Below are 15096 nucleotides of genomic sequence, written 5' to 3' on the forward strand. Positions count from 1 at the left end.
AAACGCTGACTTACCCCCAGATGATATAGTTGGTCTTGACATTCTTGGGCCAAGAGAACTCTCCAAATATAACCTCGTCCCCTTTGGCGACGATCTCTTTCTTCTGAATGTTGTACTGGCGGAGAACACTCAACACGTCCGCCATCTTCACTCCTCTTCTGGGACTACACTTCCTAGGACCCCACTTATATCAACACGTGTCCTCGCAGACTGCCTGCACGTAATGTACTTCCTAGGACCCCCACTTATATCAACATGCGTCCTCGCAGACTGCCTGCACGTAATGTACTTCCTAGGACCCCACTTATATCAACATGCGTCCTCACAGACTGCCTGCACGTAATGCACTTGGAAGGACCCCCACTTATATCAACACGTATCCTCCCAGACTGCCTGCACGTAATGTACTTGGAAGGACCCCCACTTATATCAACACGCGTCCTCGCAGACTGCCTGCGCGGAATGTTTTTTATTTTAATCTTTTCAGAGATTTTGACACATGTTTGCAAGGAGTATGTATATCTTTTCTACACAACCACGCATAGACAAACAGCAGCTAAGCGTTTTTATTCAGCTTTAAACAGTGCAGTCAAATACTCAGCAGCATTGAAACTATACATTTGTATAAAATACTTGAAATATGGCTGTATTAGCATTATAACCAGGACTCAAACATCTGTGTCCCTTTGACCGTGTTACATTTAGACTCAAGTCTCATTTTCAATTCATCTATCCATCCATCTTCTTCCACTTATCCGAGGTCGGGTCACGGGGGCAGCAGCCTAAGCAGGGAAGCCCAGACTTCCCTCTCCCCAGCCACTTGGTCCAGCTCTTCCCGGGGGATCCCGAGGCGTTCCGAGGCCAGCCGGGAGAGATAGTCATCCCAACGTGTCCTGGGTCTTCCCCGTGGCCTCCTACCGGTCGGACGTGCCCATAACACCTCCCTAGGGAGGCGTTCGGGTGGCATCCTGACCAGATGCCCAAACCACCTCATCTGGCTCCTCTCCATGTGGAGGAGCAGCGGCTTTACTTTGAGCTCCTCCCGGATGACAGAGCTTCTCACCCTATCTCTAAGGGAGAGCCCCGCCACCCGACTGAGGAAACTCATTTGGGCCGCTTGTACCCGTGATCTTGTCCTTTCGGTCATAACCCAAAGCTCATGACCATAGGTGAGGATGGGAACGTAGATCGACCGCTAAATTGAGAACTTTGCCTTCCGGCTCAGCTCCTTCTTCACCACAACGGATCGATACAGCGTCCGCTAGAGATGCGCGGATAGGCAATTATTTCATCCGCAACCGCATCAGAAAGTCGTCAACCATCCGCCATCCACCCGTTTCTAACATTTGATCAGAACCGCACCCACCCGTTGTTATATATCTAATATAGACGATGCAAGGCATTAGTGAGGTTATAAAGCTTTTGCCTGTTAAAGAAAGGAGACTGATCCAATGCAGCACAGACATTCGCGTGCCACGCTGTCACGACCCAGACGCACACCAGTGCGCAATCATATGGGAGCCGCGCTGAGCGCACCTCCAAGCGCGTCTCGCTGCCGGCGACGGCCGGGTTAGGGCCCGACGCTCCAGCGCCATCCATTTTCAGGGCTAGTTGATTCGGCAGGTGGGTTGTTACACACTCCTTAGCGGGTTCCAACTTCCATGGCCACCGTCCTGCTGTCTATATCAACCAGGGTGAGCCCCACCCCTTTCGTGAGCGCACTGCGCGCGGAGTGACCCCTGTTACGCACCCCCGGCAACAGGGGTGGCGGGCAGGTAAGCTGCGCGGGCGGAGCGCGCGGAGTGACCCCCGTTACGAGCCCCCAGCCACGGGGGTGGCAGGCAGGTAAGCTGCTTACCTGCTGCGGCGAAGGCAGACGAGGCGGGGTGTCGGTGCGGTGGGCGCGGTGGTGACCCTGGACGTGCGTCGGGCCCTTCTTGCGGATCGCCTCAGCTACGGCTCCCGGTGGGGCCCTCTCGGGGGAAGGGTCCTCGGTCCCGGACCCCGGCGAGGCGTCCCTTCTCCGCTCCGTAAAAGTGTCCATCTCTTTTTTTTTTTTTTCTTCTGTTGTGGCATATGCTGCAGGTGCCTGCTCATTTTTCGTATGTGGGTAACAACATTTAACTATGTACAGGTAAAAGCCAGTAAATTAGAATATTTTGAAAAACTTGATTTATTTCAGTAATTGCATTCAAAAGGGGAAACTTGTACATTATATTTACTCATTGCACACAGACTGATGCATTCAAATGTTTATTTCATTTAATTTTGATGATTTGAAGTGGCAACAAATGAAAATCCAAAATTCCGTGTGTCACAAAATTAGAATATTACTTAAGGCTAATACAAAAAAGGGATTTTTAGAAATGTTGGCCAACTGAAAAGTATGAAAATGAAAAATATGAGCATGTACAATACTCAATACTTGGTTGGAGCTCCTTTTGCCTCAATTACTGCGTTAATGCGGCGTGGCATGGAGTCGATGAGTTTCTGGCACTGCTCAGGTGTTATGAGAGCCCAGGTTGCTCTGATAGTGGCCTTCAACTCTTCTGCGTTTTTGGGTCTGGCATTCTGCATCTTCCTTTTCACAATACCCCACAGATTTTCTATGGGGCTAAGGTCAGGGGAGTTGGCGGGCCAATTTAGAACAGAAATACCATGGTCCGTAAACCAGGCACGGGTAGATTTTGCGCTGTGTGCAGGCGCCAAGTCCTGTTGGAACTTGAAATCTCCATCTCCATAGAGCAGGTCAGCAGTAGGAAGCATGAAGTGCTCTAAAACTTGCTGGTAGACGGCTGCGTTGACCCTGGATCTCAGGAAACAGAGTGGACCGACACCAGCAGATGACATGGCACCCCAAACCATCACTGATGGTGGAAACTTTACACTAGACTTCAGGCAACGTGGATCCTGTGCCTCTCCTGTCTTCCTCCAGACTCTGGGACCTCGATTTCCAAAGGAAATGCAAAATTTGCATGGTTGGGTGATGGTTTGGGGTGCCATGTCATCTGCTGGTGTCGGTCCACTCTGTTTCCTGAGATCCAGGGTCAACGCAGCCGTCTACCAGCAAGTTTTAGAGCACTTCAAGTCTGTTAAAATCTGTGGGGTATTGTGAAAAGGAAGATGCAGAATGCCAGACCCAAAAACGCAGAAGAGTTGAAGGCCACTATCAGAGCAACCTGGGCTCTCATAACACCTGAGCAGTGCCAGAAACTCATCGACTCCATGCCACGCCGCATTAACGCAGTAATTGAGGCAAAAGGAGCTCCAACCAAGTATTGAGTATTGTACATGCTCATATTTTTCATTTTCATACTTTTCAGTTGGCCAACATTTCTAAAAATCCCTTTTTTGTATTAGCCTTAAGTAATATTCAAATTTTGTGACACACGGAATTTTGGATTTTCATTTGTTGCCACTTCAAATCATCAAAATTAAATGAAATAAACATTTGAATGCATCAGTCTGTGTGCAATGAATAAATATAATGTACAAGTTACACCTTTTGAATGCAATTACTGAAATAAATCAAGTTTTTCAAAATATTCTAATTTACTGGCTTTTACCTGTATATATATTTCCGAATTGGTTTAACTGCCACCCGCCTGAATCTATTTAAAATCAAATTTTTTTTTATTTCAACCGCCCGACCCGACCCGCGGATAAAATCTAATTTTTTTTAATTTCATCCGCCCGATCCGCGGATAATCCGCGGTTGTGCCCGCAAACCGCGCATCTCTAGCGTCCGCATTACTGAATACGCCGCACCGATCCGCCTGTCCATCTCACCATCCACTCTTCCCTCACTCGTGAACAAGACTCCCAGGTACTTGAACTCCTCCACTTGGGGCAAGATCTCCTCCCCAACCTGGAGATGGCATTCTACCTTTTTCCAGGCGAAAACCATAGACTCGGACTTGGAGGTGCTGATTCTCATCCATCCATCCAATTTTTAATTGGATTAATAAAAAAAAGGTCATGTGCTGTTTGCTATTGTAACAATAAGTAAGTTCTCTACAGTCATTTTCAGCACAACTACTGTGGTAGTGTCATAAAGTGGCCTTTTTCTAATGTAACGCATAGAATTCTATTTAACAAATCAACTAAAATAGTACCAATGAAGAAGACCTTTCCAAAATGCGTCGCTATTGTTTTCCTGAAACATTCGACAAAGGGACAAACAGCTTTTCAGTGTTAATTTGACATTGTAGAAAGCAAAAAGACTGTCATTAAAGCAGTAATTCAAGTGTGTACCGTATTTTCCGCACTATTAGCCGCACCTAAAAACCACAAATTTACTCAAAAGCTGACAGTGCGGCTTATAACCCGGTGCGCTTTATATATGGATTAATATTAAGATTCATTTTCATAAAGTTTCGGTCTCGCAACTACGGTAAACAGCCGCCATCTTTTTTCCCCGTAGAAGAGGAAGTGCTTCTTCTTCTACGCAAGCAACCGCCAAGGTAAGCACCCGCCCCCATAGAAGAGGAAGCGCTTCTTCTTCTACTGTAAGCAACCACCCGCCCCCGTAGAAGAAGAAGAAGCGCGCGGATATTACGTTTCATTCCCTTTGTGTGTTTACATCTGTAAAGACCACAAAATGGCTCCTACTAAGCGACAGGTTTCCGGTTCATGAAAAGACGCAATCTCTCCATCCGCACACGGATTACTATTTCACAGCAACTGCCTAAAGACTTTCAAGAAAAGCTGGCTACTTTCCGTGCATATTGTAAAAACAAGATAGCTGAAAAAAAGATCCGGCCAGAGAACATTATCAACATGGACGAGGTTCCACTGACTTTTGATATTCCTGTGAACCGCACTGTGGATACAACGGGAGCACGTACGGTGAATATTCGCACCACAGGGAATGAGAAGTCATCCTTCACTGTGGTTCTAGCTTGCCATGCTAATGGCCAGAAACTTCCACCCATGGTGATATTCAAAAGGAAGACCTTGCCAAAAGAGACCTTTCCAGCCGGCGTCATCATAAAAGCTAACTCGAAGGGATGGATGGATGAAGAAAAGATGAGCGAGTGGTTAAGGTAAGTTTACGCGAAGAGGCCGGGTGGCTTTTTTCACGCAGCTCCGTCCATGTTGATATACGACTCCATGCGCGCCCACATCACGCTGGTTTTTAATATATTATTAAAGTTTGACTGACCTATCTGACTGTTTTTTTGACATTCCTTTAGCGCAGTTAGATGCGGCTTATAACACGGGGCGGCTTATAGGTGGACAAAGTTTTGAAATATGCCGTTCATTGAAGGCGCGGCTTATAACCCAGGGCGGCTTATGGTGCGGAAAATACGGTAAATAGAACTCTAAACAGTGCTAATATTAAATAATATAAATCAGTGGGATAGCTATAAGAAACCCTTTCACTTTCACACCACACTCGCTAAATCAGGGCTCTTCAAGAGAGAGAGAGAGAGAGAGAGAGAGAGAGAAGGAGAAGGAGAAAGAGAGAAAGAGAGAGAAAGAGAAAGAGAGAGAGAGAGAACTATGGACCGGGGGGCAGACTTCTCCCTTCACTATGACTCTTATTCCGAGAACCTCTGCAGTGTACATTTGTTTCTGGTCCATTTCTTTTAAAATGTCTGAAGAAAATAGCCCTAATGTCCACTGGTCTCTGGGTTGAAAAGCATGAGGTGTGTTTACATGGTGCAGGTCCAAATGTTCTAGAACAACAGGAGCATTAGATTGTCTTTAGGAATTTGCTGGGGAAATGTTTGTCCACCAAGTTTTGAACTGAACTCAAGGGCCAGTATGTTTATTCGTACACAGGATCAAAGTTATTTCACAAAAATGACCAGAGTCAAAAATGATTAGCCCCCTTCAAAACTCCCACCAGTCAAGTGTTGGAAGCCATGTGCTCTGATGAATCCAAACAGTGAACACGGACTCTGTAAGAGGGATCTGTAGAGCAGTGAAGAAGATGGATGACTCTGAAAGCATCATGCCAAAAACTAAAGAAATCAGTTTAGACTTAAAAAAAAAAATTAAAAAAAATATTGATGTACACAAAGCAGGAGATGGATACACAAAGTTAGTTAGTGTCTTGCAAAGTATCAAGAAATTCAAAGACTGCCTGGCAGAGGTAGGACACGAAAGACTTCACAGATTCTGGAAAAAAAAGCTAGTGGGAGATGTGTCTAGGACCCCAGAACAAGTGCCAAGACACCAGTGAATGACTTGGCCAAGTCTGGAACTGTAGTCTCGAAGAAGTCAATCATTACAGCCCCAAACAAGATTGGACTGCAGATCAAGGAAAAGTCCACTTCTGCAAAAGAGACACATTGGAGCCAGACTGAAGAATGCCAAGGACAAACTAGAGATAGGCCATGCATACTGGAAGTGTGGCCTTTGCTCAGATGGAACTGAACTAGAGCTCTTTGGCCATGGATACACTCCCTATGTTTGGAAAATGAAGGGTACAAGCCAAAGACCACAGTCCACACAGTGAAACATGGTGGTGAGAGCATCATGCTGTGGGGTTGCTTCAGTGCATTTGGAAGTAGGAATCTAGTCAAGGTGCAAGGAATCTTAAACAAAGAAAAATATTGGGAAGAAAACCTCATGCATCCATCCATTTTCAACCGCTTATCCGGAATCGGGTCGCAGGGACAACAGCTCCAGCAGAGACCCCCAGACTTCCCTCTCCAGAGCAACATTAGCAACTTCCTCCTGGAGAATCCCGAAGCGTTCCCAGGCCAGAGAGGAGATGTAATCCCCTCATCTGGTCCTTGGCCTGCGGCGGGATCTCCTCCCAGTGGGACATGCAACGAGGACCTCCCTAGGGAGACGCTGGTGAGGCATCCGCACGAGATGCTCGAACCACCTAAGCTGGCTCCTTTCCAAGCGAAGGAGCAGCGGCTGTAGTCGGAGTCTCTCTCGGGTGACTGAACTTCTCACCCTATCTCTAAGGGAGATGCCAGCCACCCTTCTGAGGAAACTCATTTCGGCCGCTTGTATCCGCGATCTTATTCTTTCGGTCATGACCCACACTTCATGACCATAGGTGAGAGTAGGAATGTAGATAGCTCAGTAGACCGAGAGCTTTGCCTTCTGGCTCAGCTCTCGTTTGGTCCCAACAGTGCGGCAGAGAGACTGCAATACTGCCCCAGCTGCTCCCATTCTCCGGCTGATTTCCTTCTCCATCTTTCCCTCACTCGTGAACAAGACCCCAAGATACTTAAACTCCTTCACCTGGGACAAAGTCTGGTTGTCTACCTGGACTGTACAAACCATCGGTTGAAAACCTCATGTAGTCAGCAGCAAAACTACGTCTGGGTCACGGCTGTGTCTTCCGACATGTTAACGACTCAAAGCCTGCGTCACTCCTGATGAAGAACTACCACCAGAGGGCCAAAGTCAATGTTATTCAATGGTCTGCACAAATCCCATCAAGAATGTTTTGGGGAGAATTGTAGACCCAGGTCCATGGCAGAAGACCGTCAAATGTGGGGGCACTTGAGAGGTTTGTCACAGAGGAATGGGCTTGGATTGCTCAGGAGATGTTAGTGGGACTAGTGGGAAACTAACACCAGCGAAAAGGACACAACTGCCTGTTAGCATCAAGAGGGCTAATCATTTTGGTCCTGGTACTTTTGGTCAAGTAATTGTTTGTGTGTGCAAATTAAATAATGGAATAAAAGCAGTATGTTTGGAAAAGCTGCATGGACAACCCATTTGCTCTCTTTAACAGTATTTGGAAGATACTTGAACACAAATGTCATTTTAATTCTGTCCTCAAGTGTAACTACAGCCACTCAACCTAACATTCACCACTTCAACAACCAGTTGAATTCATTGATTGCGCTACCAGCACAGTATGAAACCATGGTCTAATTGTTGTTTTAAGAGCACATTTTAGTAACTCCCAGCCTGCTGGACACTTCATGTTCTTTGATTAGTTGCACTCTATGTTCTAGTCTGAGCCAAGTGAGCCTTCATTTAGCAGACAAACCATACAATTCCATGTTCCGCACACTTCTACACCAGGTTGTTTGCAAAGTTACGGATGACGGTAAAGGCTCCTAGATCAAAGCCGCTGATGTTCAGTAGACCTCTGTCCCCCAAGTCCACCAGGGTTCCTCCACCTGAGGTCAGCCCGCAAATCACCAACTTGGACTGGCACCTTGTTTTCTGTTGACAGAAGAACCATTCACTAGCACACGTGACCGGACATGGTATCTTCCTAGATTACTGTACAATGCATATACCGTATTTTCCGCACTATAAGGCGCACATAAAAACCACAAATTTTCTCAAAAGCTGACAGTGCGCCTTATAACCCGGTGCGCTTTATATATGGATTAATATTAAGATTCATTTTCATAAAGTTTCGGTCTCGTAACTACGGTAAACAGCCGCCATCTTTTTTCCCCGTAGAAGAGGAAGTGCTTCTTCTTCTACGCAAGCAACCGCCAAGGTAAGCACCCGCCCCCATAGAACAGGAAGCGCTTCTTCTTCTACTGTAAGCAACCACCCGCCCGCGTAGAAGAAGAAGAAGCGCGCGGATATTACCGTACGTTTCATTTCCTTTGTGTGTTTACATCTGTAAAGACCACAAAATGGCTCCTACTAAGCGACAGGGATCCGGTTCATGAAAAGACGCAATCTCTCCATCCGCACACGGATTACTATTTCACAGCAACTGCCTAAAGACTTTCAAGAAAAGCTGGCTACTTTCCGTGCATATTGTAAAAACAAGATAGCTGAAAAAAAGATCCGGCCAGAGAACATTATCAACATGGACGAGGTTCCACTGACTTTTGATATTCCTGTGAACCGCACTGTGGATACAACGGGAGCACGTACGGTGAATATTCGCACCACAGGGAATGAGAAGTCATCCTTCACTGTGGTTCTAGCTTGCCATGCTAATGGCCAGAAACTTCCACCCATGGTGATATTCAAAAGGAAGACCTTGCCAAAAGAGACCTTTCCAGCCGGCGTCATCATAAAAGCTAACTCGAAGGGATGGATGAAGAAAAGATGAGCGAGTGGTTAAGGTAAGTTTACGCGAAGAGGCCGGGTGGCTTTTTTCACGCAGCTCCGTCCATGTTGATATACGACTCCGTGCGCGCCCACATCACGCTGGTTTTTAATATATTATTAAAGTTTGACTGACCTATCTGACTGTTTTTTTGACATTCCTTTAGCGCAGTTAGATGCGGCTTATAACACGGGGCGTCTTATAGGTGGACAAAGTTTTGAAATATGCCGTTCATTGAAGGCGCGGCTTATAACCCAGGGCGCCTTATGATGCGGAAAATACGGTATATAAGGACACATTCTGTGGACAACTAAATGTACTTTTCGGTGCTTCTTTAGCGCTGCCACTGGGTTGGCAGAGGAAGGCGACAAAGCGTTGTTGGTGAGAATGATGAACACATCTGCAGGTCTGCCTTTCTTGGTGGCCCATGTGATAGGAAGAGTGCAATCAGTGCTCTTTACAGAGATCTGGAACATAGCATTAGGTTGTTGGCAATACTCGCTGGAGTGGAATCACATTTCACATAAAAAAACAATACACATTTCAGATTGTTTACCTTTATGAGTTCATCGGTCATTTGTGCGAGGGTCATGTCAGCAGACACGGAGCACGGCTTTAAAGCTCCTCCAGAGTATGCCAGCACACGCGTGTCTTTTTCTGTTCTGGCAAACACCTGAGGACACAAAAGGGAAATAATGAAAGGGATTTATTTACAAAGCAGCCGGCCTACAAAATCGGTCACCTTGGTTGTAATTGAAGGCAAAATGAATGCAGCATCAGAAACATTGGCGGAATGAAGTGAAAGAAAGGTTTTTTGCTACATAATGTATATCCTCTGTAAAATGGCCAAGAAGTCACACATAATCAGGGAATTTAAACTTATGAGCATACCGTTGCAAGAAAAAGTATGTGAACCCTTTGGATTTCTGCATAAAGTGATGAAGACATTTTATCATCAAAGTCACAACAATAGACAGTCTCATTAAACTAATACCGCATACATGTTTTCACATGTGCCGGGTGGAACAAGTGTGTGAACCGTTGGATTAAATAAGTGGTTGACCCTCCTTTGGTAGCAATGACCTCAACCAAATGTTTCCTGTAATTGCAGATCAGACCTGCCCAATGGTCAGGAGTAATTTAGGACCATTCCTCTTCACCGTGCAGCAATATTCTTGGGATGTCTGGTGTGAACTGCTCTCTTGAGGTCAGCATCTCAACCGCGTTGAGGTCAGGACTCTGACTGGGCCACTCCAGAAGGCGTGTGTTCTTCCGTTCAAGCCATTCTGTTGTTGATTTACTTCTATGCTTGGGGTCGTCGTCCTGTTGAATCTCCCATTCTCGGTCGAGCTTCAGTTGGCGGACAGATAGTCTTAAATATTCCTGCAATATGTCTTGATGCACTTGGGAATTCATTTTTCCATCGATGAAAGCAATCCGTCCAGACGCCAAGGCAACAAAGCAGCCCCAAACCATGATGCCACCTCCACCATATTTCACAGTTGGAAAGACATTTTGATGTCGGTGTGCTGTTTCATCTGTCCACAGAATGCTTTGCCAGTAGTGCCGTGGAACATCCAGGTGTTTGTTTGCAAACTTCAAACGTGCGGCAATGGGTTTTTTTGGACAGCAGTTTCTTCCTCCGTGGTGTCCTCCCATGAACTGCATTCTTTTTCAATGATTTAGGTATTGTAGATTAGTCAACAACAATGTCAGCATGTGCCAGAGAATTCTCCAAGTCTTTGGCTGACACTAGGATTCTTCTTCACCTCACTGAGCATCCTGCGCTGTGCTCTCACAGTCATCTTTACAGGTGGACCCAGCCTAGGGAGAGTAGCAACAGTGCTGAACTTTCTCCATTTGTAGACAGTCTGTCTTACCGTGGACATCAAGGCTTTTAGAGATATTTTTCTTTCTGGGTGCAAAACAGCATTGACCCAGGGAAGATACAGGTGGCGCCGTGACAAGGTGTTGGCAATGCTCGCAGACATCTTGGAGCAAGAGAGGAGAAAGAAACACCCAGCCAAATCTAAGCCACCGCTGAGCACCATCACCTTCATGAAAGACGGTCATAGACCAGTTGTCCAAGCGTGAAAGAGGGTCATAGACCAGTTGTCCAAGGCCAAGACAAGCAACACCTCCTGCAGTTGGCCCAGGGTTGGGAGATGGGAGGTCGACCTGGGGAGGAAGCTCCTCTTCCCAAAGGCGGTACTGTCCACCACTCTGAGACCAGACATAGTTATGTGGTCCCCAGAGTGAAAGAAAATCATCCTGGTGGAACTTACTGTCCCGTGGGAGGAGGGATGTGAGGAAGCAGCAGAGAGGAATAAAACAAAGTACCAACAACTTGTCCAGGACTGCCGGGACAAGGGGTGCACAGCATGGCTAATGACAGTGGAAGTTGGATGTCAAGGATTCCCTGCTCAATCTGTGTAGAATCTGATGACAAAGGTCGGATTGAGAGGTCACTTGAGGAAAACAGCCGTTCGTAGGCTGGGAGAAGCGGCAGAGAGAGCCTCCTGTTGGCTCTGGCATAAAAGAGAGGACAGTAGCTGGAAGCCTGGATGAGAGGGGCAGTGATTTGGCCAATCACTGCTGACCCACCAACCGGAGAGTGTTGTGGTTAAGGGTCGAAACACTCGGTGAACGTTGGGGACCACCTGATGACCTCTTGTCCAGGCCAAAGCTTTATCCATTAGAAATGGATTAAAATAGCATCTTTGATGTATTTACAAACGGAACCCTTTCCAGCTTTATGCAAGTTAAATTCTTGATCGTAGATCTGTGAGCTCTTTTGTGCGAGGCATGGTTCACATCAGGCAATGCGTCTTGAGAACTTACCACAGGTGTGTGTTTTTTATAGGGCAGCTTAAACCAACACATGTGGTCTGGTCACATTGATTAGACTCCATGTTATCTTGAGTCCTGGCTCCAATCAGCTCTTGGAGAAGCCACTAGCTTTGGGGTTCTTTTTCCACCCTGCACTGTGAATGTTTACATGTGTTCAATAAAAAGATGAAACCTATCATTTTGTGTGCGGTATTAGTTTAGGCAGACTGTGTTTGTCTATTTTTGTGGCTTCGATGAGGACCAAAACTTATTTTATCAGCAATTTATGCAGAAATCCAAGTAATCCCACCCATCCATCCATCCATCTTCCTCCGCTTATCCGAGGTCGGGTCGCGGGGGCAGCAGCTTAAGCAGGGAAGCCCAGACTTCCCTCTCCCCAGCCACTTCATCCAGCTCCTCCCGGGGGATCCCGAGGCGTTCCCAGGCCAGCCGGGAGAGATAGTCTTCCCAGCGTGTCCTGGGTCTTCCCCGTGGCCTCCTACCGGTCGGACGTGCCTGAAACACCTTCCTAGGGAGGCGTTCGGGTGGCATCCTGACCAGATGCCCGAACCACTTCATCTGGCTCCTCTCGATGTGGAGGAGCAGCGGCTTTACTTTGAGCTCCCCCCGAATGACAGAGCTTCTCACCCTATCTCTAAGGGAGAGCCCCGCCACTCGGCGGAGGAAACTCATTTCAGCCGCTTGTACCCGTGATCTTGTCCTTTCGGTCATGACCCAAAGCTCATGACCATAGGTGAGGATGGGAACGTAGATCGACCGGTAAATCGAGAGCTTTGCCTTCCGGCTCAGCTCCTTCTTCACCACAACGGATCGATACAGCGTCCGCATTACTGAAGACGCCGCACCGATCCGCCTGTTGATCTCACGATCCACTCTTCCCCCACTCGTGAACAAGACTCAAGTAATCCCAAATGAAGTGTAATTTACTGCAAGTTATGAATGTGACCAAACCAGCTGTTGGTGTATAGCTCCATATAACTGTGTTCATCGTGAAAGCATCATCTCCCATCTACATCTACATCAAACTATTTACTTGAGTAAGTGTAACCAAGTATTCTCTGAAAAAAACTACTGTGTGTGTAAAACATTACAAATAATTTACAATTCAATTCAACATGTTGTCTCTAGTTAGAAGTACATTTCTACTGACACACATGACAGCACATGATATCAATGTTCTTTTTACTAGTTTGAAAGTGAAGTGAAGTGAAGTACATTTATATAGCGCTTTTTTCTCAAGTGATGTTAATGTAGTTAATGTATTGAAATGACACTTGTGGTTATTAAGAGTATCAGAGACGTACATAAACATGTTTTTTTAGTCAATTGTTTTAGGAGGTTTGTGTTGAGCAGTTGTCTCAAAACAGCCAGGATGTGCTGGTGTCATGTCACGTCTTCTTTGGGAACACACTTATTAAACACGTAGGTCTATACTTTAAATATACTGACATATTTCAGCTTCCTATAGCTGCACTTTGTGCTTGTTTGATTGGTGAAATGGAATACGTTGGATTGGTCAAACAGAGTCATGTGACAGTGCCTGTTGGAAGCAGGGTCGCTGACGTAAGAATACCTCTTTGCAAGTCCTAATTGATAATTATAAACAATTGGGATATAAATAAATGAAACTCAATGTAACAAAGTAAAAGTAATTTTTCTTCTTAAGTAAAACAAGTATGTTACAATAAAAAAGTACAACTCATCCAAAAAGTGACTTAAGTAAATGTAAGGGAGTTACTACCCACCTCTGGACTAGATATTCCTTCTGTTAAAGGGGAACATTATCACCAGACCTATGTAAGCGTCAATATATAACTTGATGTTGCAGAAAAAAGACCATATATTTTTTTAACCGATTTCCGAACTCTAAATGGGTGAATTTTGGCGAATTATACGCCTTTCTATTGTTCGCTCTCGGAGCGATGACGTAACAATCCCATACCTGCCAACTTTTGAAATCAGAAAAACCTAGTAGCCAGGGTCCAGGGGCCGCAGGCCCCGGTAGGTCCAGGACAAAGTCCTGGTGGACGGTTCAGGGCTTCGCCCCCCGACGCAAAATGATTATTAGCATTCAGACAGGTTAAAATGTTGCTAAAACCATCACTTTTCTATCAGTCACAGTGACCTTTCAAAACAAAAATATTACAGCAAAAATCATATGGGTTGATTGACATGTTTATTCTGTAAGCTAACTTCAATAGTTTGAAATTATTTTGACAGTTAATGCCAGTTATCCTGTCAACCTTTCACAAGACTTCAATTTGTTAATTGAAAGTATAAACAGTATAAACACTTTTTACAGTAAACAAATGGTAAAACAGTACTAAACAATTCCATAAAAAAAAAAATTGGTGTCATTATTAACTTTCTGTCCAAGCTTCTATAATCTACTGCCTTGTTCAATTGTATAAAATATTCTGTGCCTAAAATTCACATTTCTATCACAATTATCATACTGTAAACATGGTAAGCTAACTTCATTAAAATTAATAGTCCTGTCAATAGCATGGAATTACAATTCAAATGTAGTTTTTTTGTAAGCCTTTCAAAAGAATTCAAAATATGAAAAATTAATGAAAATTAATTTAAGCCATCAGACACTTGAAAAGTGGCACATCACATCTCTAATGTAATCATTTTAACTTTTCAACAGAAATAGCCCTGCAAAAATATTAAGGACATACTTCTGTATTTTGGTAGTTATGCTGTCAACATCTAACAAGATTTCTTCAACTTGGACTTGAAAGCATAAATAGTATAAACACTTTTAACAGTATAACAGTACTAAACAATTCCAATAGATAACATTGGTGTCATTACCTTTTTGTGGCTAAAATCCGAAAAACGTTGAAAGTTTTCCACTTGTATCGCTAGCAACGGCATTAGACTTGTGTTTTTTTTGTCCCAACGTGGTCTTTTACATCGCTAATTCCTCCGTGTCCGATCGAAAAATCTTGTCTGCACAAGGTGCAATTCGCGTTGTTTTCACCCTTTTTGGAACGGATAATTATTCCCGGATAGGCTTTTGAATATTCTTCACGGAATGACTGCAGTTTTCTTTTCGGTTTAAGACTCGTTTGCGATGTTTCTCCGGCTGATTCCATGATCGTTCGCTCGTTTGGAAACAATGGCAACAGGTGCCTCGTGCTTGGCAGCGGTGCTATAAATAGCCTCGCGCATTTAAAAAAAATTTTTTTTTTTAATTAATGAAAAACCGTATTTTTTATCACTGCAACCGTAACCCG

General features: G+C 45.0%; 2 protein-coding genes across 4 annotated transcripts in view; both read right to left on the reverse strand.

Moving 5' to 3' along the window:
- Positions 1-234, reverse strand: part of cdc73 (cell division cycle 73, Paf1/RNA polymerase II complex component, homolog (S. cerevisiae)) — a 52570-nt gene extending 52336 nt beyond the window's left edge. For both annotated transcript variants that reach the window (XM_061931455.2, XM_061931454.2), the window contains exon 1: positions 15-234. In XM_061931455.2, the coding sequence (XP_061787439.1) occupies positions 15-145 (131 nt within the window). In that variant the 5' untranslated portion in view covers positions 146-234. The remainder of the gene's footprint in view (positions 1-14) is intronic.
- A 7488-nt stretch (positions 235-7722) lies between these two features.
- Positions 7723-15096, reverse strand: part of ro60 (Ro60, Y RNA binding protein) — a 48058-nt gene continuing 40684 nt past the window's right edge. For both annotated transcript variants that reach the window (XM_061930896.2, XM_061930895.2), the window contains exons 7-9: positions 9558-9674; positions 9322-9468; positions 7723-8148 (exon numbers count right to left, since the gene is read on the reverse strand). In XM_061930896.2, the coding sequence (XP_061786880.2) occupies positions 7996-8148; positions 9322-9468; positions 9558-9674 (417 nt within the window). In that variant the 3' untranslated portion in view covers positions 7723-7995. The remainder of the gene's footprint in view (positions 8149-9321; positions 9469-9557; positions 9675-15096) is intronic.

Source organism: Nerophis lumbriciformis, linkage group LG37 (assembly GCF_033978685.3).
Source record: "Nerophis lumbriciformis linkage group LG37, RoL_Nlum_v2.1, whole genome shotgun sequence".
In the NCBI taxonomy this organism is placed as follows: domain Eukaryota; kingdom Metazoa; phylum Chordata; class Actinopteri; order Syngnathiformes; family Syngnathidae; genus Nerophis; species Nerophis lumbriciformis.